The sequence below is a fragment of the Dermacentor variabilis genome, chromosome 3, assembly GCF_050947875.1.
Source record: "Dermacentor variabilis isolate Ectoservices chromosome 3, ASM5094787v1, whole genome shotgun sequence".
NCBI classification, from domain to species: Eukaryota; Metazoa; Arthropoda; class Arachnida; order Ixodida; family Ixodidae; genus Dermacentor; species Dermacentor variabilis.
Genome location: NC_134570.1, coordinates 41,589,301 through 41,614,438, shown reverse-complemented (window position 1 = coordinate 41,614,438; position 25,138 = coordinate 41,589,301). Strand labels below are relative to the sequence as shown.

At 47.4% G+C, this 25,138-nt stretch overlaps 1 protein-coding gene across 3 annotated transcripts in view; it reads right to left on the bottom strand.

Moving 5' to 3' along the window:
* LOC142575454 (dorsal-ventral patterning protein Sog-like) overlaps positions 1 to 25,138 on the bottom strand; it is a 352,058-nt gene that overhangs the window by 86,152 nt on the left and 240,768 nt on the right. For all 3 annotated transcript variants that reach the window (XM_075684835.1, XM_075684837.1, XM_075684836.1), the window contains exon 4: positions 17,969 to 18,040. In XM_075684835.1, coding sequence (XP_075540950.1) covers positions 17,969 to 18,040 — 72 coding nt within the window. The remainder of the gene's footprint in view (positions 1 to 17,968; positions 18,041 to 25,138) is intronic.

Sequence of the window (25,138 nt, the reverse complement as noted above, 5' to 3'; positions counted from 1 at the left end):
TTTTAGAACGCTCAACTTAAGTAAAGGTTAAAAGAATAGAACCTACCATGGGCCGACCAACGATCTGAGCAGAACTAAGTTAAGCGAATTGCTTTAGCTATTGCTGCGGTGTCAGAAACCACCAGCGACCAGATTTCGTGGGCTACAACGGCCAATTTGTTCTGCGGCCTGACAAGATTGCAGTGGACACGACGGTCTTCCAGGTGGTTTACAAATGGTTTGAAGAAAAGAAAGAAATTGTTTATGGCAGCAATGCAAGAAAATAATTGTTATCAAATATTTTCTCGTGAAATCAGCCAGTCCTTGCTGGAGCAAACCTATAAATGTCGAAAAGTGTTTCCGCAGCATGTGTGTGGCACATGACCAAACATGCCTTCGCTGTTCCAGCTAACGTAGATTCTGCGTCGCTCCCGAAAATTTTGGCCAGTAACCGAGTAGAATACACCTGGTTAGCGCCATAATAGCTGTGCTTGTCTAGTTGAGCTCTGCGTCACCAGGGGGCTCCAATGTGCAGGTCGTTCCCGTTTGTAGCTCCACTCATCCGGTAAAACTTGCATTTACTCGATTACCGGATGTGCTAAAACTCTCTATTAGGGAGAATTCTAGGGAAATACCTGACTCAACCAGTCGACACCAGTAGAGAAGTGCAGTTTCTGAGGCCATGGCACACGTCGTTTTCCAAGAAGTGATAGAATGGTATTCCCGATATTGCCGTATTAATATGCCGCCTGCTTTAGCAATTCTTTTACAATATTATTTTTATTTAATGCACGGGTACACAAGAACTATGTAACCTGCCAAACAGGGTGAGGTTTCTGGACTAAGATATACCGTTAAATATACCAGCTTGTCGCAATAGCTAGTCTAGGAAACAAAGACGTAATATTCACTAGTACGCATTTCAACTATCTTGGTTAAAGTATTTTGTACAAATAAACTTCCCTTTAAGGAAAAGAGTTGGCGACGTCAGTTCGGCTTTATCGCGCTCCTTTATGTCTGTCCGGTGGGATATAAGACATGCGCATTGAAGTGAAACCACGTCCCTCATTCAGTAACTGTATAACTTTATTGTTTTATTATTTTTATGGATTCAAGTTAGTGAGACCGTATAGATTTGGATATTTCTGTGAGAACGTGACGGGTATGCAGTGGTCAGTTCTTTGCCTGTGTTTTCGGCTGGTGTTATTGTCCAGTTATTGTGACTCAAAATATTCGTATCGTCTTTTGTTGGGATAAACTTTCTGTAAACTACTGTATATGGAACGACAGAGGGCCGCCTCAGTGTGACTGCTGGGAAGACAAAAAAGTAAAACGCTCCGCAGGTGTATCAGAATCTGAGCATTTGATACACCGAGGACAGTGAAGCTAGATAAGCGACTTCTCACGCTCTTCGGAAGTACTAAGCATCCGTTTGTGAGCGGTTGTTATACAAAACTAAATTACAGTTTACGACAGATTAATAAATCTAATATGTCTTTTCAAATTGTGCGTATAGGGCCGTTTCAGAAGACACCCCAAGCGAAGCTCTGTGCCAGTACCACCGTTACCACACAATAATAATAATAATAATAATAATAATAATAATAATAATAATAATAATAATAATAATAATAATAATAATAATAATAATAATAAGAAGAAGAAGAAGAAGAAGAAGAAGAAGAAGAAGAAGAAGAAGAAGATGAAGAAGAAGAAGAACAAGAAGTAGAAGAAGAAGAGCAACATATCCTTACTGATCTAAACAATTTTTAGCTACAGAGCTGAAACCCAATTTAACGAATTGATGACTGCGTTCGAATTATTTCGTTAAATCGGGAAGTCTGGAAAATCGATCAAGGAATTTTTCGGGCCCTTCGAAATCTAATATTGCAACGCGACACCCAGAAGGTACCGCGGCATTGTATTTGCCGCTAACCCACGCCTGCGCGTATAAAACGTCCACAAGGGGAGGGGGGGGGGGGCAAATACCGCTGACCCTAGCGCCATCTGGTACGTGAGAACGCTAGCGACTTCTGAGTCCTTTGTTTCGTGCATGGGAGCGGCGTGCAGCTTCGTCAAAATAAAGCTAGGGCCGCGACTAGGGTGTTTAGATGTTTTAACGCGATAGCATTAGAAAGCACACTCGAAGAAAAACCTATCTGTGTCAAAATTAGAAAGAAATCACAGGTTCTTTTGCTCATTTCTTTTCTGGAAAGGCTTCGTTAAATCGGGTTCGACGTAAGCTAGTTTCGTTAATTCGGGCTGATCACAACACTGAACATTAAGGGTACTTGCCGAGGAATAGAACTTCCTTGTTTAGATCGGGAATTTCGTAAAATCGGGTTTCGTGAGATCGAGTATAACTGTAGTCCCATTGTAATTGCTCCATTCGGCAATGCATCCAGTATGTGGACCTCTTGTGCAAGTAATTCATACAAACGCGCCCGTGTCGGAACCGCCAGCGCCATCGAAGCTGCCACAATAGACCAGATAAATCACGTTATATCGCAAAACACAACCGCAGAGGGTGACGCAATACAAGTAGCGCACCACAGTGTCTTGCACTGGTTTATCCTTTTAAATGCGTATGTCAGGAAACATGCTGCGAGAGCAAGCTTGTACCTTCGCAATATCCCACGACGTGCAACTCGATATCCACCCTTAAAGAAGTATTCTCTTGAGACCCGAAAACTTCGCGCACATGCACCCGAATCGCGTTTCCTCTCTACCGAGTAACAATACGCGAAGGTTAAAAATAACAGAGACAACAAAGCATAGGCAACCAACATAACGCAAATCGTTGCGTGAGCATCAAACACCTCGGTCAGCACAGAACGCCATGAACATTTTTACAGTTATGCTTCTTTCTTTCTAAAGTCGCCTACTATCTTCAGCCAGGGCACGCACGTGACCGACAGGGCTTCCTCGGAGGCGGGAGCTCACAAGGGCGCTGTGAGCACCATTAGCAGAGCTCCTGCGAGCGAAGCGAGGAGAAGCCTTTTTTTTTTTTTTTTACAGGTGACGAAAGACCCAGCGGGAGACTTAGGATCAGCAGCCCGCACACTGGACGGGTTGCCTATTTAGATAAGAGCATCTGAAACCTAATTTACATTTCCCCCTCTGCCTGTAGCTTTTCTTTCTGGTTCTGCAGCGCTGATCTCCTCAGAAAGAAACAAAAAAGGAAAAGAGCAGCATCAGCTTTTTTTTATTCTGCATCACTGAAGAAACGTACATACAGCCTTGCGGAATGGAAAGCAAGAGTGAGGAAACTAACATGAGTTAGGCGGGGAAGCCGAATTCATCGATTTTTCGGCACTAAGGGGTTAACATCATACCCGCCGCATTGTCTCAGTGGCTACGTACGCTGCGCTGCTGATCGCGGGTCGCGGGTTCGGCACCCGGCAAGGTTGTGACGAGAAGCTTTGTCGGTGTAGCCGACAACGATGCACCGACCGAACGTGGGCCATTCACAAGCACAAGGAACAGTGAAAGGTTTGTTCCCTATCGGGCTGCCGACACTCCCTGGCTTCGAAGACGGTGCACACATTTACTGCGACAAGGAGGAAGACCCGCATACGACAACGTTACCTCCTCGCAGATCATCGGCATCGTCGGCCCACGCCGCAAGAAGCATGCAGACTCCACGTGTACACATTCGCCTTACACGCGGGCGGACGACACAGCCTCTCCGCGTAGACACACAAAGCAGTCTAGACCGACGGCTGGCGTGCGCGCGCATTTGCATACGCGTTTTTTACAGCCCCGTCCCCAAGTCGGGCCAAGGCCGTTGTTTTAATTATTACGCGCCGGCCTTGCGCACGCACATACACAGCACGCGCGCGCGTTATGCAAGTGTCGGTCGGTAGGCTATCCGGCGCCTCTCGTCGCGCCAAGATCCTCCGCGCTGTGCGGCCGCACAAGCGCGCTCGCTGTGCAAGCAAGGTTCGTTGTCTGCGTTGCGTGGACACGGTGTGAGCGTGTGTGTCCCCGCCCTCCCCCTCCCCCCCCACCCTAGACAATGTCTACGCCATCCACCACTCTTCCGTCTGTGCTGGACTCGAAACCACTTTCGGAGATGCTCGGGCCATGGCCGCGTGCGTTACACCCGCAAAAAGCTATGCGTGCAGTAGTCAAGTTCTTCATGCGTGCCGGCCAGAGGAGCCGTTCTTAGTCCTCCTGTGCATCCTCCCGCACGCATGTAGTGTTCACCCTCCCGCTCTTTTGTTGTTCCTCCTTTCCCTTCCTCACAGTGTAGGGTAGCAAACCGGACACTCGTCTGGTTGACCTCCGTGCCTTACTTACATTTCCTTGTGTTCTAGTTCTCTTAGCCTATACAGAAAGAGCGGAATACGTACTCCACCACAGCCACCCACCACCCACCCTTCTTCCCCCACCGTGTATACAAGCGAGAGTACATTGTCTGTGCATAGCCCTACTGGACTTCCCCACACCTATATTTAAAGAAAAAGCTATACCGGCCCGCGTACAGCCGGTTGACGGCTTTTGCAAATGTAGAGTGACTAACACATAATTATATAGCAATTTGTGCTTTTAGTGGAGCAACGCAGTCCGGAGAAATTTGCGCTGGACATCGTAGTAGGCACAAGCGCATATCTCGATGAAAAGAGGACTTTTTTTTACCCTATACAAATACGTGCGAAATGCGCAATTCCTCTAGTCTGGCGACCACTATGATCTATTTGAATAGAATTTGTTCCATTGGAGAGGGAAAGCTAAACGCCTGCGGTTGTTGGAAGCAAATCTTCATTTATTGCTTCAAGGACAACACAGTGAACGCCGAGATTCAGTAAGCTTGAAGGACCTTAAAGGACAAAGTTTAAAAATCCGCAATTCTTCTCCACGTACAGATAATAACGCCATCTGTAAACTGCACCCGTCAGCGCATCTGAAAGGGACAGATGTGATACAATCTGTTGATAGCTGATTAAGTGAAATTGTTACAATGTTTAGGCAGAGTTTTGCAAAAGTTCTACTCACAAATTAATGGCATATAACTGAGAGCGATGCACAATGGTTTACACGTATCAACCGGTGCAGTTTACAGACTTGTGGCACCATTTGTTTGCGCCTGTGGCAGCCGCGTTTCGAATGCAGGCGAAATGCAATAAACGCCCGTATATATCCTGCATTGCGTGCATGTTAAAGAACCACAGATGATGGAAATTCATCCGTGGTCGACCACAATTCAATTCGGAATGCCTCATAATTATATCCTGGTTTTCAGGATATAATTTCATCTATAATTTCATCTAATTTCATCTATAACTGTAAAGCTAGCTCTCTTTCTTTTTAATGCAACAACCGTTATCAAATGGTGTGCAGCAGTTGCCGAGCTAAACAATTTCTTCCCTTCCAATATATATATATATATATATATATATATATATATATATATATATATATATATATATATATATATATATATATATATATATATATATATACATATATATATATATATATATATATATATATATATATATATATACACCAGTTCCTGAGATAGCACTTCCTGCTTAAGCATACCCCTCTTGGCTCACTTATGAGAGAACACGATGGCGGCCAACTTGTGGCCGCCGTGTTAGCTGGACAGCATTTGCGACTTGCCTATACGAAAAGAGACCGCAAAAAATTAATGTCCAGTGCACAGTACCAAGCGACGAGAGAGAGCTCGGATAGATGGAATCTTTAAATTATATGTACTTCCACCGCTTAGAGAGAAATACGAAATATCAGGAGTAGAAACTAGAACAGGAAAGGCAGCAGAGTACTAGCCCCCTGTCCTGTGCTGTTTTTTCTTCTGGTGTCACGTATTTACAGTTTCCCTCTAATCACTGGAGATGCATCAAATGACGACAGCATATGCTATAGCCTCATCGGTAGAGATAGCGTTGTGAAGGCTCGCCTTATTCGGTTATTGGAGATAGACTACTCTGCAAACTTAACCTGGGCAATTGTGGCGTAATTACCCTGCAAAACTAACGCGACCGATAACAGCAGCTCCACCTGTGAAACTTTCAATCTGTGACTCGCTCACGTAAGACTCATTACGTTGCCCACTCGGCCAATCACTCAACTATTCATGGATTCAAGCATTCACTTACTCATTTATCCGTCCATTCATTCACTCTATTAGTCAAACATTCACTCACTCACTCACCGCTTTACTCGCTCATTCATTGATTCATTCCCCCAATGATTCAATAACCCATTCATTCATTCACTGACTCACTCACACGCTCGCGCCAGCTCTAGTATCGCCAAGAGTGCACGGAATTATCGAAACGGACAACATTCCGGCGGCCGACCTTGGCAGTCGGTCGACCTTGACTCGCGGGGCAAAGGAAACTGAAACTGGAGTCGCGCGCATGTGCAGAGAACGCGTCACCGCACATTACCGCACTCTCTCGCTCGGGCGCTTTGCTGCGTCAGGTTTTCGATTAACTGCTGCACGAGGCGGCAGCGAAGATCGCGGGTTCCCGGTCATTAGGCGCGCGACCCCACGGTCCCGGCTCTTCTCAAATATGCACGCAACGCGGAACTTCTGCAAAGGCGCGCCGCTCCTAATGAGCCTAATGGCCAAGACGCGCTCTGATGAACCTCCCCTCCCCGCGTCCAGACGAAATCAACGGCGAGCCGCCAATTCGGTAGACGCGCAATATGGCGCCACGCTGTTTAAAGAGTGGCCTCGCGACGCTGGCCACCGCGTATTGTACACGCGCTGTGATTTTTCGGTGCCTCTGTCTGCTGGTGAGTTAGTTCGTGCAGTGATAACTTAAAGGCTTGCGGGCCTGTCATCATCATCAGCCTGGTTACGTCCACTGCAGGGCAAAGTCCTCGCCCATACTTCTCCAACTACCCCGGTCATGCACTAATTGTGGCCTTGTCGTCCCTGCAAACTTCTTAATCTCATCCGTCCACCTAACTTTCTGCCGCCTCCTGCTACGCTTCTCTTCCCTTGGAATCCATTCCGTAACCCTTAATGACCATCGGTTATCTTTCCTCCTCATTACATGTCCTGCCCATGCCCATTTCTTTTTCTTGATTTTAACTAAGATGTCATTAACTCGCGTTTGTTCCCTAACCCAATCTGCTCTTTTCTTATCCCTTAACGTTACACCCATCATTCTTCTTTCCATAGCTCGTTGCGTCGTCCTCAATTTAAGTAGAACCCTTTTCGTAAGCCTCCAGATTTCGAAAAGGGTTCTACTTAAATTGAGGATGAAGCGCTGTGATATTTCGGTGCCTCTGTCTGCTATGAGTTAGTTCGTGTAGTGATAACGTAAAAGCTTGCGGGAATGTGGATTTCTGCAAGTATGCGTCCGTGTGCATTTGTGTGCGAGTGCGTGGTGGTGCGTGGTGAAGGTGTCCGTGCGTATTTGTGGATGTTGGGGATGGAGTGAGTGAGTGAGTGAGTGAGTGAGTGAGTGAGTGAGTGAGTGAGTGAGTGAGTGAGTGAGTGAGTGAGTGAGTGAGTGAGTGAGTGAGTGAGTGAGTGAGTGAGTGAGTGAGTGAGCGAGCGCGCAATATGCCTTCGCGCGTGTGTGTGTTTGTGCGTGTGTGTGTGTGTGTGCGCGCTTGTCTGTAAGTTTGACTATCAGCCGTATTTATGTTTGTGATGCGTATATCCCATTTCTCGCGGTGCGCCAGCGCGCCTTCAGCCAGGAAAACGACACCAGCGTTTCATTAAACTCAGCTCTTCTGGAAAGAAACGAAAGTGAGGTCGTTGCTGTGCGAAGCTGATCGAGGTAAAAAAAATCACAGTTTCGCCCGCAAGGCGAAGCATCATTTTCGGTGGCAAATTAGTGAAGAGCTATACGAAGTAAGGATATCAGATTTATCGAGCTTATAAACTTGTACCTAAACTATGAACTAAATTAACAAGCATGGTGCCACGCAAGCACAAGGAACATGAACACATCTCACTCGATAACGGCGGAAACTCGCTGTCAAAACGCTGCCGTGAGGGAACGCGGCAGCAGCAGCGAGCGAATTGACCTTCCTGCAGCCGCTCGCATCAACGCGAACTAAGTAGCGAAAACACAGCGCAGCGCGGACTCTGTATTCGTCGCAGATGGCTTTCAAGATACAGCGGCAGGGCCCGGTTCGCACAGTCGCCCGAGCCGCCCGCAGTAGAACGCGGCCCCCTCCCTACCCTCCCCCCGAAACCTCGCGCGCGACGGAAGGCGGCGCGCTTCCTCCCCGCTTTCGTCTGTCGCGTGCGCAAGATTGAGTCGCGATCGCCGGCTTACCCTCGCAGGCTTTCGTACGTACAGCATACGGCGCGCGGCGCCAATCTTGTCGCCCTTGGACTTTATACAGAACCTCACGGCGACGCCGACGGCAGCAATACGCCTCGATTGTCCATATAATTGCTCTCGCAATAAGCACTTCAACCTGCGCAACAGTACCTCTACGTCGGTGTGAAATTCTGCGGCGACGGCGAACTTGTAGAGTTGGCTGCTCGAATTAAAGGTTAAAATTCCGCGTTATAGGCGGTTCACTTTTCTCCGCTTTAACATAACCCGCAAATCCCCTTTAAAGCACGCGCGCTATGTCAGACACTTGCCAGGAATATTCTCCGCATCACGCAGCTTGCACAGTGACATGAACGTGCTTCTCCAACCTTATTCCCCCAGTTTACAACACGCTGGCGGTTCTTGCTGCATTTCCTTTCGTTTATTTCCTCCTTGCAAACAAGCACATTGTGCTATGATAAAGCACACGTCCCTTTCTTTGTGTACTGTCGAAAGATGACACAGCAGCAAGATATATATATATATATATATATATATATATATATATATATATATATATATATATATATATATATATATATATATATTACAGAGCAGCGCCTGTACGGCGATGTAAGTTGCAGCGAACGCAAGTTCGTGACCCGTCTCTTTTCCTAAGCCTACCTCCAGCCGCCTTGCCGCATCATATTGCTTCCTGTCGCGAGAACACGGACTCGCTCTCGCCCTCTCTTGTGCTTTTCATTGTTCGCCAGCCGCTGTCTCTTGCTATGCTGCTTCAGGTTTCCCCGCTCAGTTTTCTCAGTATTGCTTTCTCGTTTTTAATGTTCTGTTGAAGGACATTTAATACGCGCGTGCTTTATACGCCTTGCTTCAGTCGAGAGCTTTTTGCAAGCGCCGGCGGCAGCACTGGTTGATATCACGTCATCAAGTTCCATGTGCATTGTAATTTTTCCTTAGTTTTCTTTCTTTTTCTCCCTCCTATGCTTTTGATCGACAGACTTTATCCTACTTACTTTATCGGCTTTTGATCGACAGATTTTAGATCCTACATGTAAAAACTCTTCGTCAATCTCTCTTTTCGCAATATCTTTATTTCTGCTGTTGCTGCCGTTGTTGTTGAACATTTCTTTAACGTTTGGCTCCATCGGTGTTTCGTCTAGGCCACATGCTCTGCACAAAAGCTACACAATACGTGTGTCCTAGCGGCAAGCGTCGAATTGAGGTTGCTTTTTCTTGTTCTTCCTTTTATTTGCTTTTCTTCGTCTATGGCGATGCAGAGCCCGCTATTGTCATCTGCTTTGTCACGGCTTATATCTGGCGGGGCAGGCCCGAGAGAAGTGTTTGATTTCACGCTGGAGTCTGCATGCAGAAGCCTTTTTTTTTCAGTTCGTTCTTGCCTCCATGCCTTTATTTACTTTTCTTTTTCCTGTAGTACTTTCTTCCTCTTTAAAGAAGTTCACTCGGTCTTTCCTTTTATGATTCTTTTAGTTTTACCTTTCTTGCCTTCTTCACGGGTGGGACGCACCAGGCACCGTGCTGTCGTGTTAGACACCCCAAAATATTCCGTGCCGCGTCTGCGAAAATTTTTTTTTTTCTCGATATGTTTCCGTGTCCCCTTCCCCGTCCGTCCACAGTGTGCCACAATGCGTTACGGACACAAAAAAACTCGTGTTTGGCTTCGCTTTCTTCACGAAACGCCTTTTTTGGTGTCGCCATTCGCAGAAGTAGGGAGTGTCGATCTATTGAGAAGCGCGATTCACAGCAGATAAAAGGAACATCGCCTAATTAAATTGTGCGCACGTGCGGCTGGGACGTGCTGCGTCCTACATAAGAAATATCAGGCCCCCATGATGCCGGTTATATGTGTGCGCGTGCGCGTGCACGTGTGTGTGTGTGTGTGTGTGTGTGTGTGTGTGTGTGTGTGTGTGTGTGTGTGTGTGTGTGTGTGTGTGTGTGTGTGTGTGTGTGTGTGTGTGTGTGTGTGTGTGTGTGTGTGTGTGTGTGTGTGTGTGTGTGTGTGTGTGTGTGTGTGTGTGTGTGTGTGTGTGTGTGTGTGTGTGCGTGCGTGTGCGCGTGCGTGTGTGTGTGCGTGTGTGTGTGCGTGTATGCGTGTGTGTATGTGTGTGCGTGTATGCATGTCTGTGTGCGTGTATGCGTGTGTGTATGTGTTTGCGTGTATGTGTGTGCGTGTATGCGTGTGTGTGTGTGTGCGCGTGTGTGTGCGTGTGCATTTTGTGTGTGCGTGCGTGCGTGCGTGTGCCTCAAGTATGAAGGCGAAAACGGCAATTGATGTCTTGCAGGCACGCGTACGGCTGTCTATCCCCTTTTTCTTTCTTTTGTTAGTAGACTCGTGTATCATAAGGTTCGCGAACTAGCGGCAACGAATTCAAGCATGCTTCGGAACATGAATAGGGTGGAAGGGTTCCTTCATGTTTTTTTTATTATTATTGTTATTATTTTGCTTTCAGAGATTATGTTAAAGCGTAATTTGGAGAGAGTACACTCTTCGGTGGAGGGTTCGGAAACATATTTAACTAATTGATCAGAATGTAAATGATCTGATTGGTTTTTCCTTTACCATGATTGCCTTTCAAGTCATTGAATTACGGGGTCTTAATCGGTAAAAATGTATGTAACTATGTATATTTATGCGCTGTTGTTTACTGAGATGAACGTGCCAAAGCAACAAATATAGGCTGCCGGAGACGTCCCGGTGGAGGACCTTGGCTTAATTTTCACCATGAGTGGTTTCCGAAGGCGCGCAAATCTTTAAGTTCTTTAGTATTTCTTTTTTTCTACACTCTACCTCCCCCCCCCCCCCCGCTATAGTCGCGACTCTCAGCTAACTTGGACAAGATTCGATCGGGATATATTAAAAATGATCGATTAGTAATACGGGCTGGGCACTGTCGCAAAACTGGCGAAATGAAGAAGCGTAGGTGGTTGGGCGAGTCGGCACAATTGCATCTTTACCTACAGCACAAGCAAAACAGATTGGAGATTTTAGATGAACTGATGAATGGCAAAACAATGTATCGAATCCAACACCAACACAAATGGCTAATATACCGTGTTATTCAGAGGAGGCGTTTACCCCTAATACGTACGAGAAGAAAGACAATAACAATGAAATCAAAACAAAATAACACAATCAAAAACCCCTGGTCCGTGGGACGCGCACGTTTTACTCCGAAAGGGCTGCATTCCTAAAATATATTGATGCAAACCATCAGGCTGCTCATCTCATTAGGTGGCTAGTGAAGTAGGGAAACGCCCTTTGTTTCTTATGAATCGAGTTTATTCCCTTTAGAAAAGTGCAATGTAGTAAGATAGAGAAGACGACAAGGCTCAAGTAACCATCACAAATCTAACTTTTTTATTTTTTTTATTTTCACTCACGCAACCTTACAGGTGTGAAAGGTTTCATTAGAATGCGTCAGATAAAATAGCGGCACTCGATCACTCGACGCAGTTTTAATGCAAATGGACCTCCTGGCTCTACGAAAGTCACGTCCTCGTAGGTGTTAGCCGAGACAAAATTAAATTCCTCAACTCCCCAACTTCCCGAAGGAGTGAGGAGAAACTAAATAGGCAACTGGATGCATAATACAAAGTATCGCGCAGTGTGAACACGCCTAGGCAACACAATTTGGCGCACATGCTGGAAGCTTCGCATGAGCATGCACAAGCGTTTATATAGCTAAAGAGCAAAAATTAAAAAAAAGAAGTAAGACGCTTTAGAGATTTCATTATCCCGCTCTGTTTATACTCGAGGACTCCTTCTAATCGCCGCGCAGGCCGCCTACACCGGGTCCTAAATCGGTGCAGTCATGCGTGATAGTCTGTCAATGCAGTCAACGAGGGCCGGATTCGCCGGGCTGTTTTATCGCAAATACAACAAATTCCCACTCACGGTTACCACAACGACACGCGAGCGAAGAGGCCCGCGTCCAGTCGTCACAACACCTCATACAGCGCGATAACAACTTTCTGAATCCCACGTTCTCCATTATCCGACGCCGCGCCGCCTTCAGCAGGCCTCAACAAGCCTGCCGCTGTCTTGTTCTCACAGATCGCGGGCGAATACGCTGCTGAAAACATCCGGACGCTTTCTTTCTTTCTTTCTTTCTTTCTTTCTTTCTTTCTTTCTTTCTTTCTTTTGTCTATTCCACTACTTTGCATTTCTGCGCCCTCACTGCGCTTCGTCTCTCGTTTGCTCAGGAAGGTCCACGAGCCAGGCCTCTTTCCTAATTAAAGGAATGGACCCCAGGGTGAAGCGCCGCTAGCAACTCGGTAATGAGTGCAGAATTGAAAAACGAAGAGACAGAGAGAAAAAGAAGGACGCAGAAACACAAAGCTAGACGTGAATTCGATGGTCCCTGCATTACCTGACCAAGCAAAGAGAGAATAAAATGCGAAATGCCTGCAAGGGCAGCGTTCTTTATTTTTGTTTTTTTAATTGAAAAACATCGGCAAGCTTTGATTCTCTCGAGTACCAACTTTGTTGCTCGGTTAATTATTAGTAAAAAAAAGTAGACTATTTTTTTTTTTCGTGTCTGCCTCTTCCCTTTCAGGGCACGTATAATTAACGCTCCTGCTATTGCGCATCCTTGGCTCTCTTGGGCTTTTCCATTTTAAATTTTAAGCAGGCACTCTTTATTTTTATTTTTTTGTTCGGTGAACTTTACCAACCTCTTTTCTAAAGAAAGCGATATCTGTACTAGCTTTTTCTTGGTCTAAGTATATCCAGGATAAGCAGAAAAGCCTTATTTTGTTTTGTGTTTCGAATTTACTGCGCTTGAGCATATCGTGTTTTGCGAAATGAATCGCAACGTGAGAGTGGGAGCAAAAAAATAAAAAAGCAATATAAATTAATTTCTCGTTTCCAGTTTGGTAATTAGGTTGGCACGCAATCGCCTTCTAACAGATCCAACTTTGATTGAGTTGTGTTCTGTCCTGTCCTAACGCACTTGTTCATCGGAATTTAGGAAACCTGTAGTAATTTACCTGGACCCTTGGATCGAGTGCGAAGTGTAAATACGTTCTTTTCAAACGGATTATAGTGATTTCATAATTGTGAAAATGTATTCCATATTTCTTTTTCTCCTCAGTACGTTTTCTAATCAGCGATTGCTTGGAGGCAACGTAATGGGTTTAAACTTGCTGCATTTATCTGCGATGCTTTTGACGACTAGCCTTTTTGATGAGTAGCCGCCGGAGTAGAACGCCCCCCTCCACGGCGCTTTGCGCGCGACGAAAGACGGCGCGCTTCCTCCGCGCCTTCCTCCCTTGGGCTCGCGAGGTCCAGCCGCCATTGTCAGCTCGCCCTCACCCGCTTTCACTCGCGCATACAACATACGGCGCGCGGCAACGATGTTATCACCCTTGGACTTTATACGAAACATCACGACGACGACGACGACACCGACGGCGACGGCCGAGATGTGCCTGCAGTGACCGTATAATTGCTATCGCACTAATAAATAAACGGGTTATCGAACGAACGATGCTGGTTATCACAAACAAAGCCAAGGGTCGGCTTCTCCTAAGTGTTACCATTAATGGGGAGAAGCACGCTTGACAAAAGCGAGAAATCGGGGTAGCCGAAGCTTTTCTACCTCGCCCTCTGCGCAGCAATCCGGTTATAACGAAACAGAACAGAACTCTCGACCCCTTGTAGCCGGCCTTTTCGTACGAGAGTTGTAGCCCGTCGATGTACGTATTATCGTTTGAGGTTTACGGAATAAAATTTGGGGGACGCTTAGCTTCGCCTTCAAGCGTGGAACTGTATAGCACTCAAAGATCCCTGACTGCTTTTCGCGCTTCCCGGAGCCCACAGCTTTCTTTCGCATGCACGGAGGCGAGCGCCATCTGGATGTTGTTGTTGAAAGGAAGCGAGAAGGCCGCGCCACCCTACGAATGGTAGAAACGCTGAAAAACGGAGGTTCGTGGAGTTCCCACGTAACATAATTTTTTTTCGGAATATTCAAGTTACAATCCGACGCTATCGTGTCTGTAGGTTGTGTAAATGTGATACTTTACAATTTTCTGACGCATTTTACTTTGAGGAATTCAACTAGTTCGGTAACGCCTTTGCGCCACGCGAAGGGCCTGCGTGGTTGTGATTAGGAATGGATTATCGTGAAACGAGGTCGCACCCCGACACCGCATTTTTTTGCCCCACGAGGCATTTGACGCTGTCGCGTTAATATATAGAGCCATAGATTCGAGTACTAGTACTGGTGGGGACGTCATTTAGCCCTGATTTCAACAAGAGCTCGCACAGGCATTATTGCTTGGACCAACTATCTTATGAGTTGCTGCCATAAATCCTTCCTCAGCAACATTGTAAGTATGAAGGTATATGGTCTCTTATATATTTTCTTCTCGGCCGGAACCCTTACGCTGCAGAGTAGCAGTTATAGCGCGTAGTGCTAGAACACACCGTCACAAGATGGCACCACCAGTGCTTCTGCTGCTTGCCGCGTCTTCGCTGTTCTGCAAACGGTAACCCGTCAGCACAAAGGATAAAACTACCGACTGTTTGTCTGAATGCTTGCCGTACTGGAAACATCTTGAAAAAAGAAAGAGAAAGAAAGCCGTTGTTTAAGCTACTCCTGAAGTATTTATATAAGCGGAGCCGGTGGACTTCGTACAAAAGCTACATGACACTAAGAATGCCCATGGGTGCATCTACAGCGCTATACATTAAGTACCTTGCAAAGAAATGCCCACAAGTAGACTGCTTGAAGTGGGCTAGTAAGCGCTCTCCGTGTATAATCACCCAATGCTTCTCCGCGTCCCGCACGCGGGAAAGCAGAGCATGGTGCAGACACCTAAGGCCCCCCTTTAAGAGAACGAAGCGAAACCACCACCGGTCGCTGTCAAGTGCGCCGCTCCAAGGTGCACGGACCCAGCCTCAGAGTCAGCGCAGTGCCAGGCCAACCAGCAGCGATTTGTGTTGTTTGATTATTATGTGCAGTAACGTTCTGTGGTGACGTAGATGTGGATAAACCGCTTGTGGTGCTTTAAAATACGCTTCGACTGAGTAAGGTTTCTCTCAGGGTGCACTTAAAGCAAAAACAGCCTCTCTTTTGTAAGGTATATCGGCCAGTGAGTGCCCCAGCGAGTGAAATACTGGTGCAGTAGCCACTCGATGAGTCAGTGCAATTGGTGTGACGTGCCCACTCATACTACGGTACTCTCATGGACGGCGCCCATATTGGCGAGGCCAATACAAAGCTAACCTGTCTCTTTTTTGCAAAGTACATCGGCCAATGCCAAAGTCGGTGCGATACTGGTGCACTGACTAATGAATGGGTCAGTGCAATTGGTGTGTCATGGCCATTCATATTAAGGTACTGTGATGAACGGCGCCCATATTGGCGACGCCAATACAAAACTATTGTAGTGGACAGTACTCATAGAGCCCCGCGGTAGAATAAAAGTCTGGACTAGCGCCTTCAGGCATATAGGCTCGACGATGGTAGCCGCGACATCAACGCAGTCATCTGTTTAATAAATGGCAATTGTTTGTGGGCCTTCTGTTCCTGCTCGACGTTTGCATGCCTAAACTCTCCGGACGAACGCGCACGACCTTTGACCCAAATCGGCTCACAGTTTCGCGCCTACTGGCCAGTAAAGAGCATTCATCTTCTCTCTGGGAGATCCCGTGTACAAACTCCCCGGGCAGTCATCATGGAGCGGTGGCGCCATAGACTCGCGGTGCGCGCGACACACGTCTCATGTCTTGCTGCCACCGGCGGTGCCGCGAAAGAGGCCTTCTATTCTCATCCTGGAACTTAACCAGCAGTCGACAGGTCGGCAAGACAAATAGCCGCGCGCGCGTCCTTCACGACAGGGACGTCTCCCAGACAGACACATGCCCGTCCCGCCGAGCCCAGATACCCACAGTAAACGTGTGGTACGCGACTAAACCAAACGCGAACTCAACAGCTCGAAAGAGAGAGAGCGTGCGCGTATGTGGGCAGGGAGGGATGATGAACGCGGCGTTAATCGGCCGTCGCTGCCAGCGGAACGTGTCCGACGAGCTCGCGCGCTCGCCCACGCACCGCTGCTAACGACGAGCGAGACACAGTGCAGCTATGCAGAGGGGGCTGCAGCGCGACGTCCTTCCCCGCCTGCCGACCCCGTATCGCTACTTCACACCGAGTCTCGCCAAATTTAGCAAATGCGCGGCGACACCTGCTTTCTGGTAGTTGCAACTGGGCTCAAGCACTGTGCGCGGCTTCGGTTTAGGTCGCGCGTGTCCCTTTAAGCAGGAAGGAGCCGCTTTGCTTCATTTAAAAAAATAATAATAATAAACAGAGCACGGGACACGCCATAGCGCTTCCTATAGAACATTACTTCAGGGAGCTCTGGCGCTGGTGTGTCCTACGGGAGGCTGCAAAAGTATGACGGTTTACGCAGCTTAGGTATGATGAGCAATGCGCGGATTTGCGTAAGATTTCACACTTGTAGATTCCAATGGTTATGCGATTTTCAAACAAGATATTCCTTCGTAAACGCAACTACTCGCAATTATTATATGCGTGAGTGGAGACCTTTTCCTTTCACTGTGTTTAGGAAGCTATATGCCTGGAAATTTGGAAAGCGTAATCGTAACAAATTACGCCAAAAGAACATGCTAAGTCACAACTCCGAAGATGAGACCAATCCACGTACTTACTGATAATTAATTGGCATGACATCTGAACGATTACATTATTGCCAGAGTTCCCTCTAGTAAATTTTGCAGGAAACTACAGGATGCGCGCTATCCTGCGATTAACGCACGTCGAGACAACGCCGAGAGTCTGCCAGAAGCCAAGTTTAATTCATTTCACGGGTTGACCCTTAACCGATCGGAAGTTGTATAAGAAGAAAGGGAAGAAGCTTAGGGACAGATGACTGGTCGTATAGTGAAAGATATTGTAACATAACTAGGCTGCCTAAAACACTAAATGACAGACTGCGAGCAAAACTCGCAGGCTGTAATGCAGGCTTCCGCCGCGCAACATAAAACAAAACTTGCGCTATCCACTTCGTGTTTGCATTCCTACGGAATCTTTGTCGTCCCTGTTTCACTTTTGATAATTTGCGATGCTGCGTCTAGCATACGGGGTACAGTAACAAGAATTTAAAAGTCAGCTGGCGTGAAATATCTGGTTAATTCCAAATATTCGAAATTACCGAATAGCTCACGTTTGAACACGAATACGAATAGTCGGCGTATAACATTAGATTCCTATTCCGAACGTCGAATAATCGCCCACCTCTAGTGCGTAATGTTTGATGTTCTAACTCCCTTCTGTAATGCCCTGCGGGCCCTGAAAGCACTAAAATAATAATAAACATAAATAAATAATACGCTTTGCACTATTCAAAAGATGAACGAGCGTGAACTAGTCCACTTTCTCTTAGACGTTGTGACTTTGCAAATTTTACATCTTTGCTTGATCTGTTTCTCGGCCATTGAAGTTGTTACAACCCGGGAGAGATCACGCCGCCTATTCATAAACGTCCTCTTTCGCAAGAGCTCTGAATGATTTGTCTCGCATGCGGGGGTGTGGGCTTGCTCATAACAGCGATCCTAATGATAACTGTACGACTCCCACACCGCTATATGGTCTATGCAGTGTATGGCACTAAAGATCCCGTTTCTTGCGTCAGTCACAGCGTCAAACCGTGGACGCAAAATTCGGGCTCACCTTTGGAGTTCCTGTCCTCGTCATCCAGCTCCAGCTTGCGCAAGGCCAGGCCCTCCTCCAAGTCCGCATAGTCTGCGACGAAAGCGGGTGCACGTTATTAGACAAAGATGAGGTGTTCCTTAACTCAGCTGCCGTGTATTAAAGGATCAAGAAGAAATAGAAAACAACTGGGTTGTTCGTTGTTCACTTTGTGGGTATACAGCGGAATTTGCCAGAGCTTCACTGCTTGATGACATGTCTCAAACACATATGTCATTATTTTTTTTAATCACTCAACTGGATTTATCTCGGCACTTCATCCGCTGTGTATTACACTAGATGTGTCAACTAATTACCCGGCACAGTGACTCGTTTGCTCAAAACCACCGAAAACGCCCTCGGATGAAGGTATTACTTGAGTGGAACAAGGTGTGGGGTTCGGGGGGAGGGAGGGTGCGGGAACGAGAAGAGTTATGCAATCAGCCATATAAAAGGATACACACTAGCATATTTCGTAACGTTAGCGCACATACACTATCCTTAAATAGAGAAGACATGTTGTCGTCGCGTTGCCTATAAACCCGCTTAGTCTTTTTTTTTTAACTCAGACAAATTGTTCGTTCTCTTTATCCGCTTGTGCATACCACATCTAACTGCAAAAAGGTTTCTATTTAGTTGGCGCCTAGGCCCGACGTAAGTAGCAAGGTAATTAGTCGCCGCGTAGCCTAGACAAGCGACAAGCAAAGAAATATAAACAGAAGAAAAAGTAACCAATGTCCCTGAACGACGATTACGATCACGATTACAGGCCACTGAAGTATTGAAAGCAGGAAGGAAAAAAAAAAGACAAGGATAACGTTATAGTGAGAGCCTTAGGGTCTGCCCCCCGGTAGGCATGACGCAACACCGGCATTTCATCGGCTAATGAGGTGAAAATGGCACGACGTGATGAAATCTAAGAGAGTCGGAAAGCTCGATCACACCGGCTATCGCGACCCGCCGACGACAAGAAAGAATTCTGCGAGCTAAAACGCAGGAGCAAAGCGGCTCGCGACGGGGTTAAGCAAAACCGTCCCCAATCGCTTCCACACTTGCGAAATGGCGGCCGATGCACGGCGCTTAGCTAAGCCTAACTAATCGAGCGGAAGAGAGGTTCGACTCTTTCGCATGAGCTATTAGAAATCACCAAGTATAATTGCGCGACTGAAGACGATAAACGATACCTGCAGCCGAGTTTCTGAGCGAAACTTGCTATAGGCGACGCGTCACGGCGACGACGAGTTTTGCCTTGGGCAGCTGAGGCGATTTTTTATTCTCTCGCTGTGAAAGATGCCGGCATGCAGACTTTTTTTTCATTTTAGATAAGTTGCTGCTACTGCCTCAGCAACAGTTGTCCTGCATTGAAATCACGGGTTTTGTCAAGGGATTGACAGAGGCTGGAACTCACGAGAACATTGCTAAGGCCGGCACCCTCTAACTACGACTGCTCCTGACAAACAAATGTCAGGACAATAGTTTGCGTACATGTATTGAGCAGGGGATTTCAGGCGCAAAGGCAAATACTAAACTGGGTGCGCGTGCGTGCGTGGGCGGGCGTGCCCGCACGTAATCGCAAACGTGCGTGACCGTGTGTGTGCGTGTGTCCACTACTATTCACCAGTAGTCTATAAAAACAAATGTGTACCTTAACAAGATAAACGTTTTGATCGTGTTCAGATTCATTTGTTCAAATAGAATAATGAAGAAAAAATGCTGTGTGTTTACTTGTTTCTTGACTTTGTTCCAGTGCATATAAACTAGAATTTCACGACCATTGACTACATGGCGGGAAGGAAAGGAACAAACAAATGGACTTCGACATAAACGTGCCAGGGTCTGGACTTGTTTAGGGTAGGTAAAACAATCATATGTGGCATAACGCAAGCTCCTAGGCATGACCTTTGGCGGTTAACGAAAACAAAAGCTTTCAGACTTGCGTAATAAACACCGATGCATTCCCGACATGCGGACACGTCCTCATTGCCTGTTGCGCAAAGATGAAAGAAACAAATCTTAAGAGTCTGGAGGCGTCAGACACAAATAAAAATATAAAAAAAACATAAGGAGGACAAAAAGAAGACGTGTTTAAACGCAGTACGTTTACGTTATGCAACGTCCAAGGTTCGTGCCCGCAACATGCGAGCTTTGCGGCAATGCATCCGGACGCAGCGAGAACGTGCTAGGCGACGACCGCAATCTACATCTGGGAATGCTGACGCACTGCTCGCGGAGTATATATATATATATATATATATATATATATATACACTCTGGGCGGCGAAACTCGTGGCATGTGTACATAACGCTCGGCAAGCAGATGTACTATGCACACGTAAGTGGATGGAAAACGCAGGAGTTGGCGGTCGCGGCCTCGCACAACATTCCGAACGTAGTGGCCTACTGCTGCCGCTGCTGGCGCTTACATCTCGTCGTCGTACTAGCACAGGCAGCGAGAGACGAACGCGCTCGCAAACTCGGCGAACAACTCGTCGAGCCTCGAGGGGCACCTGCGTTTCCCCTCTGGGCTGCGCATGTTTGGCTTCGTGTACCACTAGAAAACTGCAGTACCACGAAAGTTGGACTCGACGGAAAGCATCGGAAGACAAATCTAGAAACCTGCAGGCATGCGAGAGCGATTTCGGTTGGCTGGAGGCCGATGCGCTCGCTGGTGACGATAGACAAGGATATAAGATAGCTAAGGTGCATGAACAACTCGAGTTCTTAAAAGGGAAAGCAAAGAGAAATACGAAAAATTTTAGATAGATAGATAGATAGATAGATAGATAGATAGATAGATAGATAGATAGATAGATAGATAGATAGATAGATAGATAGATAGATAGATAGATAGATAGATAGATAGATAGATAGATAGATAGATAGATTTTTTAGCGCTCTTTGGCTTTCTCTACACTTTTTGTTGTAGGTCGGTGGAACGACGGTGGTCGGACTTGGGGGAGGGAAGGCGAGGAAGCGCGCCAAGGTAAAGGTCTCGCGCAGTAGAAATACAAAGAGAGGAGGGGGAGTGGAGAGGGAACGGAGGGGGAACGTCGTGCTTAAGCTCCCTTGTTACGAGAGTGGCGGGGAGGGTCAAAAAGGAGGGACGACGGAGGGGGGGGGGTGCGGGGGGGGGCTGACTGTCGCATCTTGGCTCGCTCTCTCTCTTGTCACGGCAACGCAAGGCAAAAAGCGCATCCTCTCGGGCAAAATATAGTGGCAGCGAAGAACAACAGGAGAGAGGAGGAGGAGGAGGAGAGGCTGTCGCTCGCTCAATCATTCGTCGCACGTGTCACTGGCCGCCCGGCGATGGCCAGACCATGGTGGACAATCTAGTGGGCGAAAACTCACATCGGATTCTCGCCCATGAAAACACGCCCGCAGGCGAGCATTCGGAATCGTCGAACGCCGACGGCGTAGACGCCGACACACCACGGAAAGCATGAAGTGGACGCGCTCGCTAGCGACTCCAGGGCTGCCACGAAGGAACTCTGGAAAGGCGAGGAAAGGCGGCGAGGAAAGGGTGCGTGATCTCGGGCAGCCGCGTTGCGGGGGGAGGGCTGGCAGAAGGAGAGCGGTCGCTCGCTCGCCCGTTCGTCCGTTCGTTCGGGCTGTTCAGTGGGGGACATGGATAACCATCGACGATGGTTTCTGCATGATTTATTTATCGTTGCTGCAGCTGCGCAGGATCTCTGAGGTACAAGAGTACAAATTGTTGAATGATCGAATCGCAATTGTCTGAATGCTACCATAGTAAACGACGGGAGGATCCGTTTTGATGAGCTTCATCATCAATTGCTTGCTGGTGTATGAATAGAAAATGACATATAAATAGGCGCAAGTGACGAAATATAAATGAAAGCAATCACACTCGCTCGATTGCTTGAACACAGGGTTACTAGAAGAATGAGAGCTCCTGTACGCAACTTCTTTGTGCACGTGTTCTAGTGCAATGACGCATAAGCCGTAAATACATTGCAGTGTCGGGCCATTCCAAGATATCGCGTAGTGTTCTCCTCTCATTCATACCGAGAACGTAGAGATAATGATGCTCAAGGAAATCACGGAACCTCCTCAACTGCCTAAGCCATATACAGCCGTTCTCAAACTTAATGCTGGCGCTCTCGGCGAGTGGATTCTTAACCAGCAATCCGCCTACTGGCCTGTAGCACAAGACGTTGCCGCAATGTTGTCTCTGACATACATACATACATACAACCCGCCGTGGTTGCTCAGTGGCTATGGTGTTGGGCTGCTGAGCACGAGGTCGCGGGATCGAATCCCGGCCACGGCGGCCGCATTTCGATGGGGGCGAAATGCGAAAACACCCGTGTACTTAGATTTAGGTGCACGTTAAAGAACCCCAGGTGGTCAAAATTTCCGGAGTCCTCCACTACGGCGTGCCTCATAATCAGAAAGTGGTTTTGGCACGTAAAATCCCAAATAAAAAAATAAAAAAAAAATACATACATACATACATACATACACGCTCTTCTTAGCTCTTACATCTGTCTACCTCTACCACGTGACCAGCTTCCCACACAGCGCACAAACATTTTTCACCCCTCCGGCACTCCTAATGCTCACGCGTTCTTCACGCGTGAAGTCGGGCCTCATTTCTCACCGCCATGTTTTGTTTGTAGCCGGAAACCCCTACTTTTACGCAACCGAGATGAGAGCGCCCCCACATTCCCCACTCAGACCCGCCGTTGCTATTATCCGCCGCACTTGCGCTGCGACGCGCGCGTGGAGCCGGGTGTGACTTGCACGCTGCGCGACAGCAGGACGTAATCCAGAGCGCACACATACCCGAACCGTCAAGGCCTCCGCTCAGTCCACAAAAGCGCGCCGATGACGGGGCTCGCGTATTTTAAAACCGCAGACGTCAGAGGGGACGCACTCACCCGCACCTCGCGGCGTCGATAAATCACTCGCATTGTTTGCAAACTGCCGCCGTTAGCCGCGGAGCGGTAGCCACAGGGACGCTGGAGCGTCCAACGTTCAGCCCGCTTCCTTGTGTGCGTGCGCGCACTGTTGCTCGGGTGAGCATGTGCGCGCATGAGCGCGAGCATGGCGCAGTGTGTTTGTGAGCGCGCTTGCGTCTGCATTTGTGGCTGCGTGCAACCCTGATTTCATATTGAGAGATAAGAGAAAAAGAAAACGCCAACTTGAAACGCTTGTGAGAGACGCTCTGTAATGAAAACGGGAAGAATTAGCCTGTCAGAGATGAATGTGATAATAATGCGAAGATGAATGCGATAATAAATGAAATAAGACATGCAGGACATACTACACTTAACACATACACACAACAAAACATGCTGAATTAAATTATCTCGTCGAAACCGGTGTCTCGCAGGAAAGTTGCGAGCTGCACCGCAGGCGATCGCGTTAGTCACCGACGCAACGACAACGCGATTGCAAGCAGACTGTCGATAGGAAAACGGCTTCGAGAATGCTGGGGGTTCACCGTAGAGAACGGAAGCCTAGATAACCAAAAGACGACAAGAAATCTGAAACGTTTCCGCGCTGGAAATAAAGGAAGCGTTACGGAAACGACTTCTGTTCACTATCAAACAAAAATTTAAAAAATAGGACAGTAAAGAAAAGACGAGATGCAGATTGACGAGCTAGCCCACTTCCCAACCTCCAACCAAAAATAAAATAAATATGAAAATAAAAGAGTGATAGATGATTCCGGTAGCCTTCATTCGAGTACGCGTACTTGGCCCTTGGTCCTCTTTTAGCTTAGTGCTGAAACTTTATAAAGGTCAGACTATCATTGCTCAACGTGTTTACCGGGCTTAATGACAGTGACTGGCAATGAAAAGCTCAGCTTGAGCGCAGAATCCTCGTGTCCTCGAGTAAAAGTTTGCCAGACGGTATCAGTGAATAAAGTTCATGTTAGAATCCCTTCACTTCCAGCTCTTCAAGGTGACGGAGCTTTTCAATCTACAGATCACTTGGACCCTTCGAGGTCAACTATGGGACAGTTTACTCGCGCCCCGCGCAGTGCAAGGTTGAAATTTACTTCGTTGTTGTGGAGCGACGGTACCTAAGTTAAGCTGCAAATGTACGTAATGAAATCAAACGCGCTCACAGTATCGCTTGAACAAAGCATCACTGTTTCTCGACGAATGCTCGGTCACTTGGCATCACCTTGGAGTAGGCCTTCGCTGCAGTGCGAGTACTGTGGCGAAGCGCGCTTGCAGCAGGATCAATAACTTTCGTTTGAGCCACAGGCAGGGCTTTGACACAGAAGTTTAAATTCAGATCTTTTAAACCCAGTCGTAACTGTTGGGAGAGTGATGACGTATGCAGTGAACACCTGAATAACCGAGCTAATAATCAGCGCAGGCGTAAGTAAAGTACGTGTGAATCTTAACAGAAACACCAAACTGATACGTAATAGCCGATTACATTTTACACAAAATATGAAAAGGAGCAATTTTTCATTTTGCTTCAGCGCAAGCCTGCCAAACACGCAATACTACAGAACAGACTGGTGGGCTATAGTTGGTGCTGCATAACTTGCGTTACTCAATACTAGCCAGTTGATTGCAAGAGTGCGGTCGAAATGCGGGAAATACTGACGACGAGCTGTGCTCTCTCCCTCAGATTGTACGGCTCTGCACGGCCGCCCCTGGGAAAGATGAATACGCAACGCCGTGGCGCTTTTCCATTTTTCTTTCTTCCTCCCTTGTTTACGTTACACTTACGTAAACAGTATTAACAGGCCGCTGACGTTAAATTCCCGGTAGTGCCAACCTCCCTACGCCACGACGCGGAAGGTACACACGACGCCCTTTAAAGCTGCCACGTCACTGACAGTCTTTTTCGTCGGCCTGCGATTTGGCAGGCGACCAGGCAAAAGCGTGCGAACTACTCGGGGCAGCGAGTGAAAGGCAGAAACGGTTTGCCTCAGTGGCAATGTCTCGCTGTTCGCTGCAGTGATTCCGGCAACTGGAGTGCAGGAAAGGTGCACCACGCCAGGAAGTGAAATAAGGTATAAGACAGTTCTCAGGTGGTGTCACGGCCACCGCTCCTCACCATGCATGCTTGTGCTCCAAACATGGCCGCCGCGATTACCGAGCCTACATTCTTTTGCTTTCTGACGGCCACTGTTCGTTTATGGCTCGATATGTAAATCGATCT